Source organism: Oenanthe melanoleuca, chromosome 4A (genome assembly GCF_029582105.1).
Source record: "Oenanthe melanoleuca isolate GR-GAL-2019-014 chromosome 4A, OMel1.0, whole genome shotgun sequence".
In the NCBI taxonomy this organism is placed as follows: domain Eukaryota; kingdom Metazoa; phylum Chordata; class Aves; order Passeriformes; family Muscicapidae; genus Oenanthe; species Oenanthe melanoleuca.
The window spans coordinates 9,947,473-9,974,401 of record NC_079338.1 but is presented as its reverse complement, the minus strand read 5'-3'; the positions used below and the strand labels follow the sequence as shown (position 1 = coordinate 9,974,401).

The 26,929-nt window shown below is 40.1% G+C and overlaps 1 protein-coding gene across 1 annotated transcript in view; it reads right to left on the bottom strand.

Moving 5' to 3' along the window:
- The window catches only part of TENM1 (teneurin transmembrane protein 1), an 831,368-nt gene that overhangs the window by 6,953 nt on the left and 797,486 nt on the right, over nt 1–26,929 (bottom strand). Inside the window, exons 27-33 of the mRNA XM_056491567.1 lie at nt 22,621–22,987; nt 20,338–20,848; nt 15,133–15,305; nt 12,797–13,032; nt 6,575–6,871; nt 2,136–2,523; nt 198–1,418 (exon numbers count right to left, since the gene is read on the bottom strand). Coding sequence (XP_056347542.1) covers nt 198–1,418; nt 2,136–2,523; nt 6,575–6,871; nt 12,797–13,032; nt 15,133–15,305; nt 20,338–20,848; nt 22,621–22,987 — 3,193 coding nt within the window. The remainder of the gene's footprint in view (nt 1–197; nt 1,419–2,135; nt 2,524–6,574; nt 6,872–12,796; nt 13,033–15,132; nt 15,306–20,337; nt 20,849–22,620; nt 22,988–26,929) is intronic.

Here is a 26,929-nt window from a genome sequence, read left to right as displayed (position 1 = left end):
TCTTGGTTACCATAAATGTTAAAGAAAACAGATCAAGCTCAGTAAGATGCAATCTATTAAAGAAATTACTTCAATAGATTTAAGATTACAGACTTTTCGTATGCAAAAGATTTCCAGAATGTTGAATCCATACCACAATTTAAGAAAAAGTTTTATTTTCGTTAGAGACATTTTTATGAGAGACAGGCTACTTTTACCTGTTGTGTACTTAGCAACGTCTTGGATTTTGCCAACTGGGTAATTATTTTCAAATGAGTAGAGATTAAAAGGTTGTGGGACATCATTCAGGTGCTTCCATATACGGTGATTTGGTGTTGTCCACCGACCAGCAATGACATCATAGTCCCGCTGACCCAGATGAACTAATTTAGTAAGAGAATCATAGAGTCCTCCATGAAAACCAATGATAACCTCAAAATCTGGATTAGTGTCCTGGTAGATCTCTCCATATGGGGTGTACAAAATTTCTTTTATGACTTGGCCTCGACTGCTGAACACAGCTAGAGGTGTCCCAGTGTTATCACAAGCAACATAATATTCTTCTCCACTGCTTAATTCCATTGCAATGAGATGACCTTGCAGATCATAATATAACGATGTTATTTCTGAGCTAGTATGATTGTACAAATGAGTAACTCTTATTGGGTTGGAGAGATCAGCATAAAAGAATTGTAAGTGTTGTCCTAGGCTTGATTTGCTTGCAACTCGTCTTCCAAGACCATCATAACAGTATTGCACAGTCCAGCCAGACACTTTGTTATATGCTTTGTTCAGCAAACCATTAGAGTTGTACTCAAAGATCTCATTGCCTCTTTGCCTGAGAAAACCATCTTCATCCATTTTGTACTGAATTTCCCCAAGCCTGGTAATGCGATCTCTCAGGTCGTATCTCAGAGGAGTGAGGCGCGCACTGTTCCCATGGCTCAGCAAGTTGATGTTTCCATTAAGGTCGTAGCTGTAGCGCCACTGGGTTTTATCATTCACAGACACAGTCTGGAGCTGACCGTCAGCATCATATTCATAAAAATACCTCGTTATATTGGCATCTACACCCACACGTATGTCACAGATCACCATGCGCCCCATGTTATCATACTGGATGGTCATCCAGTAAGCAATAGACTTGAGAATTTCATACTGCACTTCAATCACCTGACCATTGGCACTGAAGATTTTGGTATGCTTCATCACGGTGGTGGTTATAACTTGGTTTAAATCATAATTAATGACACTGAATTTTCCAAATTGTTCAGTCCTGCCAGAAACATCGACGTAACGGTACAGATCTATGGGAAGGGGCGTCTCGTTGATCATGGCCTGCATGCTCGTGACACGGAAGTTGTTATAGCTGTAGTCAAATCTGGCATTTACAAGCCCTTCTTCGCTAAACCTGAAGATCTGGCGACCAATAAGTGGACCTGTCCAAAACAAATATGAGAAAGAGGAAAACCAAGAAAAATAATGAATTATGCCCCTGGCTTATTTACCCTACAGATCTAGGACAGACAGGACATGACCTCAGGTATGCTCTTTAGCCTTACTACTCCCTAGCTATCTCAGAAAATACCATTAACTAAGAATATGTTAGATTTTTCTCTCACAAAGCTTTTATTAATACTTGCTCTACAAATAATTTATATTTTATTAGTATTTGTTTAAATAAATGCTGTTTTATTAATAATGATGATTTTTATTTACTTACAAGATAATTCTAAACTAAGTTTATTTCACATTTTGATTTCCTTCCTCATATAAGAAGTCCTTTTGAATTTATGTTATATTACAGTGTAAACAGGGAAAGTTGAAAATACAAACAATAAACCAACTTGATTTAGTATTTAGCAAATATCCACACAGAGGAATAAAACCAACAAAACATTCTAAGAGCTATTCTATACCAAGCAATAAAAAGAAAACTGTATTTCAAGTGGGACAGCTATATTCACCTATGGACACAGACACAGAGATATACACACATATTTTTCTAGTGAAACATAAAAATATAAGAACTCGTAGACATAAAAATAATGGAATTTCATGCCAGGTAAGTGCAAGATCAGGGTGTTGTGAATGAGGAATGAGTGTCACATTTTAAGAAGCCAAAAAACTTTAGCAAAGTAGTCAGTTACACAAACCTGTTTGTCTGTATCTGATGGTACAGATGAACCCATCGTGCATTAAATGTATTGTTTTAATAACCCCAGAAGATTCCTCGTAGGTGAAGGTGACTTGTGTAGTGTCATAGAGGATCTCAGAGAGCCGGGACTGTTTGGTGTACTTGTACAGGACCCTGCGGCCCGTGCCAGGGTACAGGGTCTGCAGCAGCCGCCCGTCCCTGGCCAGGTCCTGGATGAAGGCGGCGCCGCTGTCCGGAGGGGTGTAGATGTTGCGGTAGTAGCCCACGGACAGCGTGGTCTGCAGGGCGTGCCGCACCATGCTGGGCATCGTCACCGACTGCAGCGACTGCGCCTGGTCGTACTCGAAGATGTAGCGCCGCTGGCTGTGCAGCAGGAGCATCACGGACTGCAACCAAACAGCAACAGCGCGGTAAGGGGGGATCAAGCAACGAGGATCCAGCTACTGAGAGCCCGGTTATGGAAATCTGAAACAACCACTCACTCCTGCAGTTTGCTCTCACTGTTTGTACGATTCCAAGTGAAGCTTTCAGCTTCAGGAGACCTGGCCAGCAAGGTGGTACAAAGCAGGAGGAGAATCATAATAAATCTAGAGGTAAGGGCCTCCAAACTGGAAGGCAGATGTGGCTCTCAGTAGCATTTCAGCCTCATGCTGACTTGCTATGTTGCTTTGAAATATTTAGGGCATCCTCTCAGGAAGCAAAAAGAGAGGAACCTCTTCCTCACACACAGGCAGAGCATCTGCACCAGCAGATGTGTCTAGAGGAGCTGGAAAGGGGAAACTTTGTGCATGTACAAGGTGTTTAGCTTTTATTGGCATTCTGCTTATCTCCAGCACAGACCTAGTCCTTTTCCAGTATATCTTCTTTTAATTACACATAGCTCCAGAGTTTATAATATCTCCATGCTTACAGATGGATGAAAACACTCTGTAGATTCTTTGGTATGACTACTCCTATTTTTTATTTTTAATGTTTACAAAGAACATTATTTCTATACAGATATACTCAGTATTTGCCCTGTGTTGGTTAATTTTGGCTGGTTAATGAAATCTGGTTTGCTTATCTAGCAGATGAATGTGCAAGCACAGCAGACTTTTACTATTGATAATTAAAGTTTGGGTTCTGTACACCTTCTCACCCACCATGTAAAGTCAAGGTGTCCACAGAGCAAAATCTGGCTAGTGAACAGTCACTGTTGAAACAAAGATAATGCTTTCCCCCAGCTCTAGCAAGTGGCTTGGCTGGACCAGATCACTGGACATTCCTTGCCTTGTCTGAGTTGTGCTGGAGCACTGACACTGTCCACCTCTTAGCCCACAGCTCAAACCTACTAGGCACATAAGAAAATTTGTCAGGCTTCTGCAGGACTGAGACATCATACAAAACAAAGCCTTACATAGAACAGCATGACAACTGCTACTACATGACAACAACTACTTTGTCACAGAGCATTGGGAAAAGAGATCAGAAAAATAGGATCTTTTCCCCTCTAAGCTCAAAAATCTTCTCTGGGAGGAAAACCACCATAAGATCAGCCCTGCAGTGTGTTAAGTAACACTGGCCCTGAGCCACTTTTCTCTGACAAATAAACCAACTGCCCATTCAAAGGGCCAGAGATAGGCTCAGCCTTGGCCATCCTCTCTGCACCCCCAGCCCCCTGCCTGCCCAAGATGTGTCTCTTCCTGCCCTTGGCAAAAGACATCTGTCACCTGTACAGCAGCCAGAGAGCACCAACATATGCCACTCCAGATCACCCTCTGCCAACTGGTGACGACAGACCTTCACACTGAGCATTTTCTGATCACTTTATTGCTGCTCCACCAACCATTTCCAATATGCACTGTGTTTATTTTGTTTCCACCTTCAGTCAAGAGTCTCCAGTTTGCAGTAAACCACTGGCTGAACTCCCTCCTAGCAGTATTTGATGCCTCTCCCTATATACTGCTCTCGTGCCTATTTTTAAGCTGTCTGCCATTGACAGAGTATGAATAACAAGATCAGAAACATCCCAAATATAATTTTAGTGCCCCTGGGTACTATTTTTACAGCACTTTGTGGCTTTTTCACTATTGTTCAGGACAGTACAAGGGCTAGAGACTGAGTATCCTCTGAAGCCCATTAGAGGATACCATAAAGAGAAAAGAAAATTAATTCCCTATTCATCCTGATAATATTACAATAGATTTTTCAACTCTGTACAAATTGGGTTCTAATTGTTTTAAAGGATTTCACAGGATAGCTCATAAAATATCCAAAAATCTGTCTTTTATTAAAGCAACCAGAGCCTGGTCAACCACATAATGATTGATGCCGTATGGTGCATCAAGACAAACAGCCAGTGGCCAATTACTGAGAGCTCTGCTGAGAATAGACAAATGCTGAGCATCACCGCTAGATGTCATTTCTGTCCAACAGACACACACAGACACTCATCTGTTTTGTTTGCCAGATTTTGGAAGTGAGCTTGGAGTATTCAGGAGATTTTATAACAGCATTAACTAATTGAATAAAGTGACCAAACAAGAGGAACTGAATCACATCAGTGAAAATTATTTACAATGCTAATATTGTAGTGCTTTTAAAAACCTTAATTACTTGAGCTAATTTTGTAAGGGGCAGAGATTTTTGAAGATGTACAATTAACTCATCTAGTGATAAAAACAAAAAATTAAGCAACTATGAATTAGAAGCGACTTATATAATTATTTCTTTTTCATGTAAGGAATTATTTGGTCTTGCAAGGCTTCAGACAACCTTTAGCAATCATTATATAATTAACACAATGAGTTATTGACTTTAATGGAGCCACAAAGTTATATTTCAATGTCTAATTTTGATAGTGAATTCATCTTGTTTTGGCACAAGAAACAACATTCACAGAAGTACATTAAATAGTTGGGAGATGGTGTGAATGACTTTCCATAATTTTAATGACAAATTTCAGTATTACCCAAGCTGCTACCTGAACCAGTAAGCTTTTGCCACTTGCTTCTACAAAATCAGGATTTGGCCTTTTGTGTAGAATTCTAGAATAACAGTGTTAAGTTGTATGACTTTATTTATGAGCTCATCATAAATTAAGAATAGAGAAAGTGGTTTGGAAAGATAAGAAGCATACATCTTTCCAAAATTACAGTCCAATAGGTCCAAAGAAAAAAATAAGAGATTTCTCCAAAAGGCACATTGCCCAAATATTTGAAAACTGTACAAAATGCCTTTTTACTTGTAATTTGCAAAAGAGCATACAGACAAAAAAGCCCGGACGAATTTATCTGAAACAAACTTCTGAAGCTCCTGGGGTTTGCCAGTCTTGCTAACACATGCAAGAACTACACTGCATGCAGACAAGGAGGAATCACATTTTTATGCATTTTTCAGTCTTGATCATTTTTTTTTTTCATTGGGTTAGGTGTAAGTTTTTTGAGGATCAAGCTTAAATACATTCAAAATAAGCACAGCACAGTTTATCTTAAAAGTACACATTTGGAACTCTTTAATATACAAGTAACTTCAAAGTCATTGGATTTCCTGTGTGGATTTCCTATCAATGTTACCTCTTCTGCCCCCAACCCCCCATAGCCTTTTCCTGTGGTTTACAGGTTCAGAGAAAATGTTCTGCTAACTCAGGGTGAATTAGATAGTCCAAGATGTTGCTATTTTAAAAAAACTTTGGATATGAGTTCGCACTGGGTTCTGAAAGCTTTAAAAATACAGACTGGCTTTCTGGTTTTGAAAGACAAGACCAAACAAAATGTTACTACAGATGAAGATATTCCTCCTTGGTACAATATTTATCCCCACATTTTGTGACCATTGCCTCTAGACATACATGGAACTAACAATATTCAGGGAATTTAGATACGAAGTCACCATAAAAGCAGAGCAGTAACTCATTTCATATTAATATTTCCCCCCCCAAATGGCCCCCACAAATACTGCAGTAAGCTTTCTCATCAAGGGATCAATCCCTTGTTAAAAAGATAGCATTGAATAGGTAAGCTTGTGCTCATGGGCTCCTAATTTTGGCTTAAAAGAACTGTGTTTGTGGGGAGAAACAATTTCTCTTTCAGGACTGCTATCTTTGAGTAGCAACATGATTTTCAGTAGTTAGGGTGTCCTTTGTTCACTTGGACTGAGACCAGAAAGTTGTTTTGACCTACCAATTAAACAAACCTGAGGAGCTGGTAACTTTCTTCAAAACTAAATGGTGTCAGGTTTGAGCAGGTGACATGTAGGTCTGAGCATATCCAGAGACATTTTTATCTAGTTATGTAATTCTATGCATTTTCTGTTTTAGAAGTCTTAAATACTCTTGCAAGAGGCAACATTATAACATAGCTCAAAATATAATAAATAAATATAATAAATAAATATAATACAATAAACCCCAATATTTTTTTTTGCCTTGGCACAAACCCCACTTTTAAAATAATTTACCTTTTCTAGATATGTGTAACTCCATATTTTACCATCCGCCCATGTTCTGGAAACGATGTTCCCACTTGGATCATACTCCATTTTCTCAGTCCAGGTTCCTCTTTGGATATAGGTGACTAAGCCAGAGTGTGAATAAGTGATATTGACCTCATTGTACTTGCTGATGGGGGACCATAAAATGGGGCGTCCTGTCTGGTCATACATAATTCGAAGAGTGAATTTTCGATGATCATCATAAATCTTTCCCGTTCTGGTTATGTGGTCGAAGTCAATGGAGAGCAGGTTTCTGTTGTGGGTCTAAATACAAAGGTACAATATGGTAAGAACACAATGCATCCTAAAAACTTCCAACATAGACATGTCTGTTTCAGCCCTAATCAAAGTAAGCAATGGTTTAACATCGTGAGTTGGGCCTTACTGAAGACAAGAAAACAGAAAAGATTCAGATGGGAAAGAGAAGGACCAAAAAGAAAATTGTTCCTTGCACTCACTGTTATTACATTTGGCATTACAGGATGTTTCCATGTGCTAAACCCTCACCTCTGCTTTCACCTTTTCCTGAATTTTTCTTCTTTCTTTTCTGATGTGGATGAAATTCTTGATTCCAACCAAAGGTGCATAGTTAAGCCCACAAACTAAGAAAGATCTACTATTTCACATCCTCTCTTGAGCTCTGTTAACACTGACAGGTCAGCTTCTTCTCTGGGGCAGCCTTCACAGCTCAGGTCACATCCTGGCTCTGCAGAGGGCAGAGCTGTGCTTACAGCTCCTGCAGACCCTGCTCAACAGTGCTCTCACGCTTTCTCACAAAACCACCTCACTCCCAGACTCCTGAAGGCCAGCAGCAGCCATGCCTGGCCATACTCCTGGCCATACTCCTTGCTGCAGCCCTCACCGCATCTGGGACAAGCAACTCACTGTGTCTGACAGAACACAGCCCAATGCTCACTTTGAAATCAAGTTCAAAACTGACTCAGATTCATAAAGACAAAATAAATTTATGCAGTGCTATCATCATCTGCCTCCTTAGATCATTCAGTCACTGGGAAATCTCTATTAAACACAATTTAAATCAGATATATAATTTAGGGAACCATAAAATATTGTTCATTGACATGTCATTTTCAGATCAATGCTCAATGTGCTTGTTGCATTAATCTACCACATTTTATCTGATCATTCTATTCCCATGAATAACTTCCTTACAGCACAGACAATGCCAGTGCAGGTATCAAGCACAAAGCATGACTCAGTGCTTGCTCCTCTCTGAGACCTGGAGGCACAGCCACGAAGTAAATGGTTAACAAACCCTGGTTAAAAAATCAAGATGCGATTAGAATGAACATTTCTTTTTTGTTCCTCTTTCTGTTTTTAGATACAAAATCATCTGAGAATCTAGAAGGAGCGGGTGTTCTTTCTTCAACTACCATTTCTGGAGCTTTATATACACACATGTCTAACTTTAATAGTGTTCATTTACAATAGCCATAAAATACCCATATACCCCTGTAGACTGCTATAACTACTACAATTTATGCTCTAATGATAGTGAAGGAGCCCAAGTAAAATGTGATGCTCAGTTCAACTACATTTGCTTGTATACAGACTGATTGTTTAAGTTTAATATAACATATTTTTTAGCAAACTTCTTACAATTTCTGAAAAAAAAACCTCTTGGTGGCAAAATAACTGAAAAGCAAGCAGGAGGTGTACCCTATGTCATATTCATTAATGTTCTATGTACATGTTTAATGTTCTTTTGCTATTACTATCATTGTGAAATGCAGTTAGGAGAAAGAAAAGACTTGAATACAAATTGCTTGCAATCTGAATTTCAGAGACTATACAACAAATAAGAATGAAAACCAAACAGAGGCAGAATTAGCAGTGAAGTGGAAAGCAGCAGTAATTGAAAACTCACAGAGTTAAAATAAGGTGAAAATACTTCCCTTACATTGCACATTTTATGTCTCATTTGTTTACTTTCTTATATTAAAGTTAAGTTTAACACCCTTCTCAAGGCAAGACAGGATCATAAACGGATAGGAGGACTCATCTCAATGTTGCTATTGACAAGCTGATTTCAAATCCCAGTGGCTTCATGAAACGACTCCTCCAAGATACATAAACCATAGTAAGGAGCCCCCTGAGAGTGGCTGGAACTCGTGCTCTGCCATGAGCCAGGGAAAACTGGTTTCTGAAAGAAATGTCAGGTTGGAACACCAGCTAATGAAAATAGGGAGAAGATTCAGCTGACTTCAATAATGTTAGAAGTGCGGAAAAAGATATATTCATTCTATATTTTTAAAATATCTGTTGACTCAACTTCCATTAGTTTTTTAGCAATTTTGCAGTGTAAGTATCACATAAGTGTACACTTCTTTTGATTTTGTTTCCAAGCATACCCTGTCCACTCCGCTTGATTTGCAAGTCAGATGAGATAATTGCATTTTTAACTTGTCTGTGTTTTGATTTGAGCCAATGCAAACTCATACACGCTGGCAGAGGACTTGCTCCCATCTTTAGAATTTGCTATAAGACTGGTAAATAAAGGGAGATCATTTGCTAAGTGCAATAATGAACATGGCTGTCAAAGCTTGTGTCCACAGGACTTTTGAACCAAGGCCAGTGAGTTATTTCTGTTGTTGTTATTAAAAAAACCAAGCAAACAACAACAAAAATAAGTAAGACTGGCCAAGCATTCAATTTTCAATTTTGTAGACATTCTGTTATAAAACCTGGACTGCATCCAATGCCACGTTCCTCAAGTTATGCAAAAATCAGGAGGGAGCAGAGCTGCATTCTAATCAGTGTATTAATATGCATCATGCTCATCAGATTTAACAGCAGTCTTTGCTTCATTTTTAGAAGTCAATTAAAGTAGCAGTTCAATTGATAAAAAAGAAGTCTTGCTAGATTAAGATTGATGTTAAAATGCCTGATTGTACATAGATTTATTATTAATATAAAATGCATACATGCCCACAGACTGTTTTATATACGTTCAGGAAGCGCTGGGGCAAGCAGTTCTTCACTTAAAGGAAACTCGTGGTTAATTTCTGTTTCCCACATTGATTTAGTCCCTGAGATAAAGTTAGATGGCTGTTCCAGCATTTCAGTTAACTTACTCACTTCTGTCCTATTTCCAGAGCAGGGAATTCACACCCTGCACAAATCCAACTTTTTAAAACCCAGTGTTTCCAGCATTATTCAGAATATGCTAACAGCGGCCTCTTTCCAAAACTGGAATTAACACTAATAGAGTGACACGCTTTCAAGATGGTTGCTAATTGCTATTAGAATTTAAAAAGTTAGGAGCAGGCAGAGAAGGAAAAGCTTTATTCTCTTTCTTCTCTTCAAGTAGGTCATCCTTTATCTCATCCCCAGCTACCTGCCTTCTAATTTATACCTTTTAGCAGTCAAAGCCGTTTGTTTCAGTGATGGTATCAGGATTGATTTCTAAGTAACATCTTTATACCTCATTTCTATGCTCTTTTTTTTTCTTTCTCAGAAAACTTTTCCATTGTGCCAGTTTTTTTTTTCCTTAACTGAGGGTTCCTGCAAGTATGTTCATTTCCATTGAGAACTGCTACAGTCCCCAGAGCTTTTCTTTACATGTATTTTCAAAGTTCAGCATAGTTCTTTCTGCCCTACATTGCAAGCTTTTTAACACATTTCCTATTGTGCCAGGCATGGCATATTAAGTGTTTAAATACTTTCTTTTCAAAATATAACTCACTAAAAGTTCTCAGAAGGTCTGTCCAGAATCTCATCCAGCATAATGACTTTCAATGATGCTATATTTTTTTCCCAGCAGTACTCCAGGATCTGTCCACACTAAGTCCTAAATCCATTTCATTATTTGAAAGATAAAAGAGAGCTGTCTCTGGGTAGATTCTTTGCTGTACTGTTCCAGCTCCTTCCATCTTCACTGACTCTCCATTCCACCAGCACACCATGCAGGTATCTCAGTGCTAAAGATGAACTCCAGAATCCAGATACTCCTGCTATTCTCCAAAGTCCTTCTTCATGGTATTACCAGCCTAAGTAGTCCATCTGTCCTTTTCTCTTGTGCCTGTTTACATGGTGTTTCCTTTGTGCAGAATACAATTGGACTTGACTACCATAGAGGTCTTTTCAAATTTAAATGATTCTGTGATTCTAACATTTCTCCTCCTTTCCACTCTAAAATCCTCCTTTTAGACAAACCTGTGCTATCCCACCAAGTTCCCTCCAGCCTTGGCCTGACAGCTCTCAGAACAAGAGTCCCAGAGCTCAGTACAGCCAAGGGAGTCAGTACAGTCAGGACTGCAATACAGGCTTGTCCTTCTGAGCAGGCAGGGACAATTCGTAAGTCTTCTTCATCCTGGATAGCTATAAAAACTCACAGCTTACAGAAATAAGAACACAATGTTCAAGAGCTGTGTTGCTAATGCATACTTTCAGAAGGACAAAGAGTAAAAGACATCAGCATATCAGAATTATTCCTATGCTTGTCTTTCTCGTTCCATCCTCTCTCTGGATGAAGGTGAAGGGGGAGAAGGAGGAGTACATTAGCAGTTTTGTCCACCAACAGCCTATTCCAGAGATAGGTCAATCAGTTGACCTCTGAATACCTTCAATGTTGCAATATTTCAACGAACATCTTATGCCTCCAGCCAGAATGCATTTAATCCTGACCAATTGGTGAATTTCCTTTTAATTTTTTTTCCAGGCAGTGTTAAAGAACACATAGAAACAAGCGAAACTGCAAAAGAAACTGCAATCAATTTCAGCAACACAAAATACAAACTGCCTAATGGTGAAACTCTGCAAGATGAAGGAGTAGTATTAAACAGAATTGTGATAAACAACTAGTCCCTGGCAATGTAAACAGAATAGGTGACTGACTACATCCTTTCTGTTTACAATTGTATTACATAAGATTCTTGTAGAAAAATGTGCCATACTGTTATTTAAGCATAAAGTCACACAGAAAGCCTCCAACTAAGTAGGCAATATGAGCCAAGGAAGCCACAGTTTTAACATGTTTGTCATGGTGCCAAGTTCAGCTACCTCCCCAGGCAGGGCTATGAGGCCTCACACTAATTTAGAGAGGAAGGAGGCAGAAGGTGGGCTAGAAGAACTCAAAGAAGCTTTTTCCCACTTGCAAAATTCTAAAAAGAAACTGTGACTGTCAAATCTGAACAATGCTCTTTCAAATAGGTGTTTTACATACAGTAAATGATCTGGGCCAATCTGGTCAGATTTTCCAAGTCTTCCTTTTTTGATTGAGAAGTTGAAAAGCAAACAGATGGTACACTTATAAAAAATCTATAGTATCTCATAATCAAAATGAGATGGTTTTGATTTTGCTGGTTTTGACAATCCAGAGATTTTAATAACCATCTCTATATTTTCAGAACTAACAGGTCTTCAGACATAATTCCTATCCAGAAAGGTTGTAGCCAATAACACAATATTTTTAAGGCCAAATTCCCAGTTGAACTATTGGCATTTTAAGTGATATTCATGTGAAAGCCAGAACTGATTTAATAAAAAACCTGTTTAGCAAAGTAGCAATCTCTTTGAGCCATGGTGTTACATAATTAAATGTTGACCATATGTCATTGTAGTCACAGGTAAAAATAAACCAACGATGCAATGTTAAAGCAAGTCTTTCTTGGAGCCGTGGTGTAACCCAGCCAGAGAGATCTGGGGGTTTGAGAGCATGTGCCAGAGGGAGAATTAATACACAGCCTGTCTGGATACACAGGGAGGTTCTACATTGCTCTGAGTCGAAGGAAAGACAGCAACCAGGACTCAAAATGTGTTCTGCAAGAGCCTCTGCCCTGGGCAGCAGCTGACACCCTTTAACTCCCCCAGAAGAAAGAAGGTACATAGATCTGAGAGAGACAAAATGTGGCTCCAACTTTGCTGCTGTGACAGAGTAACTATCCACTGTCCTTTGCTCACAGTTTCTTCCAAAGCCATAATTAAGTTCTTAGTTGAAAAAGAAGAGGAAGAAAAGAAGTAATTATGCCTTGAGGTCAAATCTTACAATCAAAATCAAACAGAGATCAAACATCTCTGAGACTGTTGGAGGAGTTTGGTTTTGAAATTCATGGCTAGGGCCCACCACTGATACAAAATTTTCATTCTTACAAAGTATAACATTTCAACACGATTTTAGTTCAATGGCTTTCAAAGGGAACACTGCACTTACACAAGAGGAAGCCTTACCCTTAGCCTTCTCTCAAATGTGGAGATATTGCCTTTGGTCTGCTCCCTCCTTTGCCTCCATTCAATGAGATTTGAGTTATGCTCTCCAGGAAGGGAGATATTGCACTTCCCTAACGTGGGGCTGACCACCCCTGCTAGAATGTGAGGTTCCGTGTTAAGTGTGATTTCCATTCCACTGGCAAAGGTGACTCTCAGAGACCCATCTGGGCTGACCCGGTAGATGTTCTGGGTGTTATCTGTCAAAAAACAACAAAAATCAGAGAGGAGAGAGAATATAGGTTCTCCAGATTTACAAACCAAATGTTAGGCACAACAGGGCTCAGTTTGTAACCCAGGGAGGCTACAGAAAGCTGAACACCAACTACAGTGTGAGTTTTGTAAGCTGTAACCTCCAGGCCTTCCTAAGTCTGAAGAGCTTTTTATTACATTTGGCCTGATGATTTCCATTGTGAAGGTTTCCTTCCAGCTGAAAAGTAAGTAAAACCAAAAGCTGAGTACTGACTGTTGATATTGTGATGATCTCAGCATGTTGCAGATCCCAATAGGAAAATGCATTGCCTGAACAAGTGCAGGAGTATCTGAGGTCAAACAAGAAAGCTGTTTTCCAAATATCTAGGATGACAGCTAGTCTCCCATCCTGTCCCTTTTCCCTGTGTCACTGTACAAAAAGCTCCTCCTCTTCCCCATTAGCAGCAGGACCCTGGGTTGAGGCACAGGGATGATCAGCCACAAGGCTGAAGCCTGGTGCAACAGACCAGTTGGGAAGTGGCTGCTGGCAGAAAAATGAATGAATCAGCAGTAGTGGCACAGTGAGCAGCTCCAGAGGCTCAGGACTGTGCCACAGAGGGCTGTTAAGGGAGCTGGGGTGGCCCAACACAGCCTCCTTCTCCACCCCAAAACTACCAGAAATATGTGGAGGGTCCACAGCAGGTCTCCACTGAGAGTATATGAAGCTGGAGCTCCTTTCCCTTGCCTGGGCAGTGCAATTCCTCCTCTCTGAACTCACTGAACTCACACCAGTTAGGGAGTATCCAAAGCATCCTTTTTTAGAGCTAGTCCACACAGAAGTAACTGGTCCAGCTCTTGAGATGTGAATACAAGAAAAATAGTAGGATATGCCAGAAAATAAAAACAATTGGATGTAAGGATTCCACACCTGACTGGCTGTTCACAGGGTGCTTTGTGCTAGTTTCTCAGATATATGTAAACATGTAAATTATTTGAACTTATATGACACATACAATAAAAACTAGAGCTGTTAATTTCTGGCACTGCCTGTTGTGTTGCAAGCACTTTCCTGAGATAGGCTTTGATAATTTACCAACTTTGAAGAGTTTCAGATTTAAGGATAGACAGATCAGGCAGCAGATGATGCAGATAGCAGATAGAGTCACTTGGACAAAGCCTGACAGGTGACAAAACAATATAATTATTTCTATTTATGCAGTGCTCTCTCTACCACATAATAGTAAAGAGGAATGAGGGGTATTTTGTGAGATGAGTTCTCTCTAGTTTTTTCTTATAGATCAAAACTTGAGAGAAAGAAAAGTTCTGTGATGTGCTCAAGTTACAAAGCTTTTCTATAGGAGACCTAGAAAGACATCAGAGAGCTATTTCCCAGCACCTGCTCTCTCAAAGCCTGAGCAATCCCACTGATAACAAAAAAACCCAACCAGGACAAAAGACCCCAGATCGATTACAATACATAAGCCCAGAACTCTGGTGATAAATCTGCAAAATCTAGAGGAGGACAGTGGGGCACTTCCATTAGGCCGAAAGCTTTTTTTTTTTTTTTTTGAGCTATATGATATTACCAGGGAAGTACTTGGTGTCTACAGGGGTTGAGTCAGAATCTAATCCCCGAGGCAGCCACTAGCAGAGGTGGGCCACATTCTCCCCCTGCCTACAAGTGCTGTCACCAGGTCACAGAGCTCCCAGAAAGAATACACAGTATTCTGCCAAACAAGGCATTTCAGTGCTAAAATGTAAGGGGAACCTGTCATTCTTCTGGGAAGTATTTCTTAGAATAACAAAGCTCAGTGTATTACAGGTTAGTCAAAGTCCTCCAAATACTGAAGCAGAAAGTAGCATGTAAAGCCTGGAGACATCAGAGATTTCAATAATTAGATTTTATTCATGGGATTCTTCTAAGAAAAGAAGAATTCACTTGAGGCTTGTTTCTAACTGGTAGCCCAGGAGAATTGTAGCTGTAGCAAGGAAGAAACAAATGAACTAACTCAAACATTTTTTTTCTCTGCCAACAGTTAAGAATGCAGTAATGTCTAGAGTACAAAACACAGTGATTAGGGAAGAAATAACAGAAATGTTTTTATTACCTTGTTTTAAAGTATATATTGTAGAGGTAGCTGAGAAGTTTGTGGCTGTGATCACATTCTCCCTGTTTGAAGTATCAAGTTCCACTCGTGCCAGTTTTTCAACATCGCTGTGGAAGCTGCTGACCTCCCCTGTCGGGAAGGTTGCATTAGTCAGGTGGCCATCGGAGTCATACCTGCAAAATGATGTTAAAGAGCCATGAAAATACACCACTACTGTCATGCAGATACTCCTAAAAGCAGAAAAAATAGTGAATAAAGTAGGAAGCATTGTCAACACTGTGCAGTAAGTAAAAAGGTAAGAACGGGTCCATTTAGTCACTCAAAATGCATTCAGTGCCTAGCCTGAATTCCTGCTTGTAGTCTTTTTCAGTGGTGCTGGATCAAATGTAACTGGGAATTCTATGAGATGCTACCTACATGACTCAGCCTCTGCCAGAGGTTTCTGTGCTGCTCAGGCTGGTTGGGGTTTCCCCCAGTGGGCTGCGATGCAGGAACAAGGCCACTGGAGGTCACTCGGTAGTCAGGCATCCAACGCACCCCTAAAACGGCATTTTTATACCCATAAAATACATAAAACCAGCTCTTACCTTCTGCAACACTTAAAAGCTGCTTTTTGTCACAGATATGTGAAGCAAATAATATGAGTGGTGAATATAAAAAGGGGACCTAAAGCGTAACAACAGTAAAAAAATTAGATTGAAATCTGCAGGAAATAAGTTGCTTACATGGGTTTTGTCCATTTTCCAAGGGTCTACTTAAACCAGCAGGAACTTCTCACCTAGCATCTAGAGCACCACTTTATCAGTGCTATAGAAATTCTTCTAGCTCAAGGTACTTGATTGTGAATCAGGCCATGTTACCAAAAAGTCAATAATTAATTCCAGAGCTCTGGAGCAGCGTTTCTAACCAGTCTTTTCAGTTCTACCAACATGTTTCTTCTTTCTGATGGTTCACATGGAAACCAGCACAGAGCATTGCTTGGTGCTTGATATTGTTTCACAATAATGCCTCACATCATAAAAATCTTATTGATGCTGACATGTTTTTATTCACCTAAGACAACTCACTGATATTGTAGAGTATTTGCATGAGCAAAACCAACTCATGTTCATAAAACAGAAACTTACTGTGCAGGTATGAAAGCATAATTAAGTTTTCATGTTTTATTAGCTGTCTCCTCTCACAGACCAAACCTGTATATCAGCTGGCAGAACTGCACTGTCGCCAATAAAGCTCTTCCAATTCACATCAGCAGATGATGTGGTTTTGTCCTTCCCTTTCAGGTATTGGCATAATTACTTTAGCATCTTTATTTGCCCCTAATTAGTCAGACAAAATCTATATATCACAAGAAGTATTGGTGAAAAAAAAAATGGATTTTTTTGTCTTCCCTCCAATATAAAGAAAGAAAAATAGAGCAGCTGTTCTTTTCCAATTAAACACTAGAGAATGAACTACTGACCATCTTGTGTTTTTTTGACAAATAAGTTAAAATTAATCAAATGTTAAATTTAAAATAATCTCTTTCTTTTTCACCACTCACTGCCCTTTTATATATTGTGTGATTTATTTATATTCTCCTCTTATGCCAGTTCTGTGCAAGTTGACTGGGTGCCACAGGTAGCGATTAAAATTGACTCAGATCACTACTTTTCATCATTAGAAAACTCCACGAACATCAGGCAGTTATATTTCATTTACTGCTTGATCAAACAGGTATGACAGCTTGGTAGGTTATTTGGATTTGCTACTGTACCACAGAAAATCCCCCAAAACTGCATTTTTAAGGTGCAAATACAGCTGGTTTATTGCAATATACTTGTGCTCAAGACACGGGATCCATCTTCACTAAGGAGTTCACAGTTTTGCTGCTGATAGTGCTGCTGCTGAGATACAAAACTCCCTGTCTAGCTGAAAATGGGATAAACTGTTCCTGGCTGGCTGGCCAGATAGGTGCTGACTTGTAATGAGACCTGAGCACACGCCTGAGGCCTCTCGCTCGTGTAGATGGTCCCACTGACATCAAGGAGAACATGCAGAAGAGTGTCTCAGTATTGATTCCACAGCATGATCATCTAAAGGGTTTTTTTTCCTTCCAGATTACTCCAAGACTCTCAGCCCTCTGAGGACAGGTTCTGTCACTTTCCACATGATGAATAACAGCACACTGGGACTCAGCTCCTGCAATGTCCTACCCATACTAATAGAGGTGGAATCATGACATATTTCTTAATGTTAATTTGGGGCTCAGTTATGCCACTGTTAATCATGTCAGTGACCATTTAATCATGCAAATAATTGCATTGATTTCAGTACTCACATGAGGAAATGCTCACCAGTATTTGAAATGCACACATGGGGATATTGCTTCACAATCCATTTGCAGTTCTATGTGTAGCACAGTTAAGAGTTATATAATTTCAAAGGGGAAGCGGTCTAATTAATTTTTTCAGAGAGTTGTTTCTTCCAGGTGTTTTCTTGTCCTTGATTTAATAGAGGCTCAGTGCTTCCCCTCCCCTTTTACAGCTTTAATGACACAATATTAAAAGAAATCTAGATGACTTAAAATTATACATTAGCTATAATTGTATGCAAGAGCTCTTTCAGCACTTCAATTCCATCAGATTAGAGCAGATGGATGACAAGCACTTTTGTAGGTGGTTTTCTACCTCTTAATAATTTCCCTCTGCAAGTGAATCTGACACAGAGGTAGATGTTCTGAACAGGTCATTATCTTTGCTCATATTCCCAAGTACGTGTGATATGTGTTGTTAAACAAACTCATCCCTATTTCAGCCTGACAGTGCCATGGGTTGAACTTTTGGATGTGAATGCAAATCTAGCTTAAGCAAAGAAAATTATTTCAAGCAATTTGAAAGCTGCTCTTAGTTCCAATGCTACATTCTCACAGTGCTCACAAGCAATTCATATATGTAACTAAACCCTTCCAAAAATTTTAATTTTCAAACTGAAATTGCTGCCAGTACAGAATGTGACCTCCCTGGAAAACAGTATCTGGGTAAAAGTTACTAAGGCCATCACAGCCCATGGACCTATTCATGGCAGCAGGTGAGCAGCATCTCCTGAAAGCACAACTACTCAGCAGAAAGGTGATTAGAACCCACTGCCCCTCTGACTGGAGCAGATCAGGTGTCATTCTGTGTTTCAGCCATTGAGGAATTTATAATGTGTTATGAGAATGACATAAGATATTGAGTTGAACATAAATAGTAATGACACGATTATATTTAACTGATATGATTTTAATTTTGTGGCTGTTTTTGTAATGCTAAAGTTTCTAAATGCTAAATTCTGCTAATTTTCCCTAACTGATGTAGGCTGGCAGGAGTGTGTGGTCATGCAAATCCTGGACAACTCGAAGCATTGGTGAAGACAGTGTTACCCAGTATGTAGTTAAAGCTGGGAAAGTATGTAAAACTGTTTAATTTAGCAAAATTTCTTTGTGTGAATCATATATATAATATAAATCCTCCCAAGGTACAGGTACTTCTTCATCTGTACTACACAGAGTGAGAAGCACTTACAAGCAGGTAAAGTCCTTCAAAAGATCTTCCTGCACTTGAACCATACTTTAAAAAGAGGAAGAAGCAATAGTTGTGTGAAATGGTTTATGCTGAATGTCAGTGGGACAGAGTAAGAATGTCAGGACAGAAAGGCACATGACTAAAAATAATCTGCTCTCCCATGCTCTAACAACCAAGGCCCTGCTACAAGGGGGCCCTGCTGTTCAGCATTTTAATAGACATGACTTGGAGCTACTGTGAAGGGTCTTTGAAAGTGTCATTGGCCTGTGGCCTGGACTGACACCATCATCAAGCAGGGATATAAATGGCTAATTCTCAGCACTGAAATTATTAAAAAGAAGCATACATACATTTACAGTCAGTTCTGTTTATAAAAGGTGACTCTGATCAGTGTTTGAACAGCACCAGGGTAACAGCGAGCTTTGTGTTGTTGCAAGAGAGTTTAAATCTCCATCAATGGATGTTTGATGATGATAACTGAACCAGAAAGATCCTGTATGCTTTTGTTTTCCTATGTATTGTAAAAAAGGCCCTCTCTAATGGCTTATACTTATGCCCACCCTATTAATTTAGTCTTTGGCAGAATAATAGAGAACAGGATGAAGAAACATCCTGTTGAATAAAAAACTCCACATACTAGGCAATGTTTTCTCTGCTTTTATCCTACTTTCATTTGAAAAAATTATAATTCTAAAAACCTGTAATGATAGGGACTCAACTACCTCTCCAGGTGACTCAGGCAGTAAATTACTTCTTGCCAATGTGTTTTTTGTTCCAATCTCACAGTCTGGATGGTTTTCATTTTAGCTTTTGACCATGAACTCCTATACTCCACAGGAAACAGGTATTATTATCCTCCTTAAGGACTCTGAACTAGGAACATGATTTCCATCCAGCACTTGTTGCATTGTCAAACAGGGATTATGACAATCAATTACAAATAATAAGAAATCCTGATACAACACACCACTTTATAAATCAAAAATGAACTTTCTCTCGGGTTATTCTTTCTCTGGGACCAGATTGGGATGTTCTGACTCCATCTTTAACTGTCTTGTCTTGCTTTTTAGAAGTTCTGTCAATGGTCTTGTTTATGAAGCCTTTCCTAATCCCCTTATTTACAGCCTTTTGCAATTACATATCCTTTTGCTATTATTATATATCTTCCTCCCCTGCTGACAGAGACAAGCGTACTCTTGCCTTTGAATATTCCTTCCACTGAGATTCTCAATTTCCTTTACAACACTCCCTTCTCTGATGAATATGCTAATTTTCCCCTTTTTGCCCTCCTCAGGAATTTTGCAAATTCCTGATTCATATAACAATTTGCCTGTACCACTTAAGTTACAAAAAAAAAATCTCATATTTTCATTTAGAGAAACAGATTCACAACAAGAAAGTGCAAATGAAGTGCAATTTCAGGCAATTTTTGCTGTACTTAACAGGCACTGTGCACAGAGCTTTTACATATGACAGGTTTAGGCACCTAAGAAACAGCAGTGCTTCATTTTAAAAGCTTATGCAACAGCACTGCTTCTCCTGTCTCACACAGTGTTAGTAGCAGGATGTCTTTTTTATATGACTCGAACTGTCTAGAAAAGTTTCAGTGCTCGTTTAAAATGGGGTTCCTTGCACCAGGCATTTAATGTCGTGGACTTACTCGTACACAGTTGTCCATCCGTTTTCATCACTCTTGGTTGCTAAAAGGCCTGTGTTTCCAGGATATGTCATCAGGGCCAGGTTGTAGCCTTGAGCATACACCCTTTTCAGAACCCCATTGCTGCTTATGGTGAGCCAGTAGACCTGGCCCCCTGGCACCACAACCCACAGGGGCAGCCCGCTCGTGTCCCTGCGGATGTGAACCGAGTTCCCGTTGCTGCTGGTGATGGTGCCAACATCCCCCTCCCCGCTGTAGGAGAAGTTGTAGATGTAGTCCCTGGTGATGAGGTTGAGTGTGTGCAGGTGGGTGCCGTTGATGGTGAACTGGTAGAGCTCCTGGTCGGCGGGCGAGGCGATCTCATACAGGTTGGTGTCGCTGAGGTGAGCCTTGTTCCGGCTCACGGCGCGGATGCGCACGTTGCCCAGGTCTGCCACGTACAGCGTGTCATTGGGAGACACTGCTAGGGAAGAAGGTGCTTTCAGCTTTGCATCTTTGGCATATCCACCATCACCTGGAGGGGAAATGGTAATTTTAGCAACCTCTAATGTCCTTGTTTAAGCTGATCCCCTAAGCCTGACACACTGCTTCTCCTCAGTATCATTTACAGGTCAATAAAACAATATCCTCTTCCAACTAATTAAATCCCTATTATCTAAGGTTGGTGCGATTCTAAATTAGTCTCAATGAAGACAAACAGGAATATAAATTATCTAATTCGCAGCATTTTTGCTGAGTCCCAAACCCTGCTGTTCAGGAAAGCTTTAATGTAGAATTGTGAAAGAAAATACCTGAAGTTTCATTCCCTACTTACTGTCTGTTGGCATGTCATTAAAGTAGAATTGTGTTGTAAACAAAATGAAAATAAACCCAGTATTTCGGCTAAAATGACACTGAAAGAAAGATCAGTTTATACTTACTAAAAACTCAACACTACAGGAAAACAAAATCAGAACAGTAGCCAAAAAGTGCTTTGAGAAACAATTCCTTTCAATATCTGGCAATTTACTTTGTTTGTGTCATTTAAGGTTTCAAAATGATTTTTGCATTATCATGGGCTGCATATGTCTATCAAAACGAGCTTACATGAGCGGGATTTTCTGTACCTAGCAAGAAAGCATATCACACCTCACTCTTAGTGATAACCACATTACTGTGTGTATTGCTCTCCTCCTCCTGACTGAGACATGAAATTGCTGGAGTGTTTGAGCATAACCTATGCTTCCCTGGAAATGGAAAAATCAGTGGATCTTTCTGCCAAGCTGACCCTGCCTTTCACCAAGCCAGGCTGATATAATCACTAGATTTGCCACAGTTTTTTTCATTTTTCTCTCAGCACCGAGAGTAGTTTTCCTCAATAGGAATCCTGTCCAGGATTCTGTTCCTTACTGGTTTTCTGCAGCCACCACTAAAGCTGGTAGCACTTGGCAATGCACAGGAGGCTCTGATTGTCATTACAATGCTCGGTCAGCAACCCATCTTCTTCAGAAGACCATTTGCATTTTTTCCTCTCTGTCCTAGAGATACTTAATGTTTTCTTGTCAGTAATTAACCTTTTACTTGAAATGAGAGGCTTAAGAATTATGATGACATTATTATGGAGCTGAACATGGCGGTTCTTAGAGATGTCAAGATGGCAACATACCATACACCTCTGGTATGGGAATGTTGCCCTTTGTCCCATTACGTTTTCATGAAATAAAAGAGACACACTTTGTTTTGGTGCATGTAGGGGAGAGTGACTGTGCTGCTGAGAATGTCCAGCAGTGTATTGCAGGCCTGGCACTGGCTGCTCCAGTTTAAAACACACAAAGAAAAAGAAATTCTGGACAGTATATGTTTGCACCATTTTGCTGATGGTGCAGCATGACATGAGTGATGAGGAGGCATAAGCTGGTGTTCTGCACTTGATATGAAACCCCTTGATACTCTTCTTGCTGAGCAGGGCTGCCTGCTCCAGTAGCATTTAGGTACAACTTGGTACCATCTCCAACATGGCAAATGCAGCTGCCAGAGCAAGACAGACTTGGAACTAACTCTAAACAGTGCATAATCAGTGTATCAAAAGAGAAAAAGCTACGACCATCCTGAAGTTCCTCCAGCGGCAACAGAAGACTCACTCAGAATTCAATGGATTAAATTCACAAAGATCTGCTGATAAGGTTTTGGGCTTTCCAATGAAACTGAATCCCTGCTTGTCTCTCCTTCCCTTGTTACTTTGATGATCTGCAGCTTTAACAGAGAATCTCAACAGGTAACAGATAGGAAAAACAAGCATCTCCTTACCTGAAAAACAATCACAATTAGGATCAATCTTGCAGTCACAATCTGACGGGGCTCCAGCAATGACAGAAATTTCCCCATTGGTTGTGACCTGCTGGATGCGGTTGATTTTCCTCTCATCCGTCTCTGCGATGTAGAGGATTCCGCTGTGGGACACGGCGATGGCCCTGGCTGACTCCAGGGTGGAATGGATGGCCACCTTGCTCACCAGGAAGTGGTCGATGCCGGGCACCTGGCAGTGAATGGGGCGCCCCGCAACAATCCGCACACGCCTGTTCTCAGAGATCTGCAGGACAATGTTGTTGTCCAGGACATAGAGTGAATTGTCCAGAGGGTTCACTGTGAGGTCTGTTGGCCACTCTAACCGCACCTGGAAAAATATTTAGGGGAAGGCACGAAAAGAAAGGGAAAAAGAATGATTAAGGCAATATGGCAATTTTATTCAACCATCTCTGATCACATCATCAGGACACTTGGAAAATTTTCTCAGCACTGCTTCTCTAGTACCTTTAATTAGGTTTGGAACAAATTTCAACAAGCATACTCTTTTCTGAGGTCCCACTCCAGTGTGGAACCAAATTTGATTTGAAAAGTAATTTAGTACCCTCTGAGAGGTATTTGCACAAGTCCATTAAAGTGGAAACTTTATTATACCTATGCAGTCATGCAAATAAAAACACACTTCATGTCATGCAACATCAGCCAGAAAATTTTCTAGGTCTGAATGTTATTGTTTCAAGGTTGCAGTCAATGCTGGCAGAGTAGAAAACAGTGAGAGGTTGTCAATGTCGTAACACTTTAATTGCCTGTTAGCACAAAAGGAAAATGACATACCAGAAAAATAGGACATATTTCCACTATTTATTTACTAAGCAAGTAATATTAATAAGACTTATATGCCACAAGAAATATAAGCTTAATATTTTATAACAAAATAACACATCAATATATCTTACTTTGTAAGATAATGTAGCCAAGCCTAATTATTTATAATGATTTTGCTTTGTGACCTCATTATTTCCATCATGGATTAAGTAAATTTGTCACACTTAAAGGTAGATCTTTGCCTTTCTCTTTGCAGGTGAGGAAGTTTCAAACCAAGAAGAATTTCAAACCTGAAGAATGACCTCACTCATCCGATACCTTTTGCTTTGTGATCTGGAGGAATTAAAGACGATGCAAATTAAAAGTGGGGCTGTTTGTCAACCTGAAAGGCAACCAGTACACAGGCTGCTGATTACAGCATGTGCTGGCCAGAGCTTCAAACTACTTCTGCTGAGAAAGGCAGGATTGCTGAATTGGGAAGCAACAACAGAGCAGGCTTGTCCCTCTCCCCAGCTCGTGGCCAGCGGAGGATTTGGACTGCAGCTTGTCTCTGGAAAGGTCAGAAAACAACTTAGCCCCTGAGATTACAAGAGATCATATTTCTGTCTGTCTCAGGATGCTTTACTTGTTATCCTTCACGAAGAGATGGTTGCTTTTATCTAAGTGGAATTTTTCTTGTCTGAATATTTCAATCAGAAGACAATAATTATCGGCCTAAAATGTAACTGTTTTATATGCTTTATATGTCACAGAAGCTTTCCCTATTCCACTTACTGATTTTGATGCTGGTTTTGCTCATTTTTCCACAGTGCTAATTAAAAGCACTATGAATGTAGAGACTGCTGATGCTAACACAATGCTCAGCACTGAGGAATACCATATGGTGGAGTGTGAGGCCATCACCAGCCACCTGCTTGCCTGGGGTCAGCTCAGCAACCAGGCTGGATGCCAAATCTCTCCCTTCTCCAGCAGCAGTATTTCCTGAATAATCTTTTTTCCAGAAGTGCATTGTTGGTTTGTTAACTGGTGTTTTGGTACTGTGAGGGCACTGTGGCTGCCGTGTCTCATCCTGCACAACTACAAAGGCTCACAGAGCAATCCAACTCCTCCCTGTGCCCAGCCCTTTTGACCAGACAGCATCATTACTGGCATTAAGACTAATGCTGTTGGGCTCAAGATTTCTTCTGAACCAGGTGGTCGAGTCCTTCCAAATGATGCTAAATGTGGTGAAGCAGTTGGAAACAGATTCCTCCCATAACAGTGCTAATTTCTGTACACGTATGGCTGCCTGGGTTCCACCCACTGCTCTGAGGCTGGTTTGCACACCACTGTTAGCTCTTGCTTCTGCTGAGAGTTCACTGGGACACCAAATAAAACTCTTCCCTTAACAGAAAAATCTCTATGTGGCTTTCTCCAGGGAGCTTGGAAAAAAAACATATTTGCAAAGCACCTTTTAATGCAGAATAATTGCTGTTTCTACCAAAGTAGATGGATTAGTTTTAATGGCAAATAGTTTAAAAGCCTCCACAGATGGCATAGCTGTAAAAATAATATTTGACTAACTGTAACTAGATTATTTACAATTAAAAATCTGGGACAAAACCATCTATTTTACCACAATGACCTTGCCTAGTACCTGCCATGTTTTGAAAGCTAGTTTTCTTTTGTGGACCAGCTACATTGCCTTTGCCCAGCAAATAATGTGAATTCCTCCCACTGTGAAGGTATGTCTGGTGTCCTGCAGTTAAACAGGGACTGGTTTGGGCCTAAACAACTTTTTCTCCGGTTTATTTGAGGCTGATTTGGTTTACTGAGATAGAGGAAACTCTCATGCAGCTGCACATTTCACTTGAAGCAGTGTGCCTAAAGCTTAACAGCTGCTAACTGCAAGCATATTTGCTTTCATACTGCTCACATCTGTAAAACTAGCTGCAGTGAGGTAAAAATAAATAAAATTTTATTTAGAAACATCCAAACAATTTTTGTTACTACACCAGAACTGCTGCCCAGCTCTCTGCTCTGCAAAGCTAACTGAAGGTTATTCCTACAGCTTCCCTTCTGTGGTTTAAAGCAGCCATGGATGAATCTGTGGTTAAATTACATCTGAAGAATTAAAGGTAGCATACACCTGTCTGGAGATTGCAGCATAAAAACCAGCTGCTGTATACTGCAAGCTTATGCTGGTGAAATTGGAAAAAGGTGAAATAGCCCAGTTAAAATCAAACATACACAAAAACACAAATCACTGAGCATTCCTAATCTGAACAAGAATTTTACAGATTTAGAAAAAATCTGCACTGTTCTTGTCAGGATTAGCCTTCATGACATCTTAAACGGATGTAAGATGGGACTGCTGCTGTCTCCATCCCTTCTCCCAGTGCAGTCCCCAGCAGCAAGGCCAGTTTATGTGTTCCAGCAGAGAGCAGGTTCAGGACAGTTTGCTGGCAAAAAACGAATCACCTAAATCAGCTTAAGCTGAAGTGTAACTGCACCCTCAGGTTCACTCTTACCTTGAAAAGTCACTGGTTGTTTACTTCTCATTAAAGCAAGCTGCCCTCTGGCAGATTCTGTGACCAAACCATCAGTTGTGCTTCACTCAAAGGCAATAAACATATTACAGAGAAGCACCTAGATTTTCATCTGATACCACTGTGCCTACTACAAAGTTTTTCCAGACAAAACCTCAGTTAGAGTTAGAGTATGAAATCAGTTAATACACCTTTGAATTTGAAGCAGTACTTCACAAGTCCATGTAAAAAAGTCCTTTTCCATATATGATTTTTTTTAACTCAAAATTGGGCCAATTCCAAGCATTTTTTCTTATATTCAATGGGGCTTTTTTTTCTTTTTTTTTTTTTGAGCAGTGACCAAGAAATAGCATTTCTGATTATCCCATTATAAACAACCAGCCAGGGTTTGTTTACTCGTCACAGACTGAAATTTTCAGGTGACAGTTCTGGTTTGGTTCACAGGAGACTGAGTATATGCAATAGAAATCACTGACAAAACAAGTGAACCCTGGAGCAATGAGAATTTTTGCATGTAAGTATTAACATACCAGCTTTTCTGGGAATTCAGCATTTAACTGTCCACATAAAGACTCCAGCTATATCTAATAATCCATCTCTGATTTGAGAAGTGCAAAATTAACAGCCACCAGTCTGGCTTTCTAATACCTTTTTTCATGTCAAGTGCTCTGGAAAACACAAAGTGCACTAAGGTGACTTTAATTTAAATGAACTTTCACTGGGAGATCTCACTATGGGTTGCAACACAGGCTGCAAAGGAATCTCTGCTCCAGCACCCTAGAGCATGTCCTCCTCCTTCATTGACCTGGGTGCCTGCAGTGCTGCTCTTCTCACATATTCTCACTCCTCTCTCTTGAGGAGGCTTTTTTCTCCTTCTTAGAAGCATTATCCCAGGGGTGTTACCACTGCTGCTAATGCCTTGGCAAGCATTGGGTGCACCTTGATGCCAGCTGGCCCTG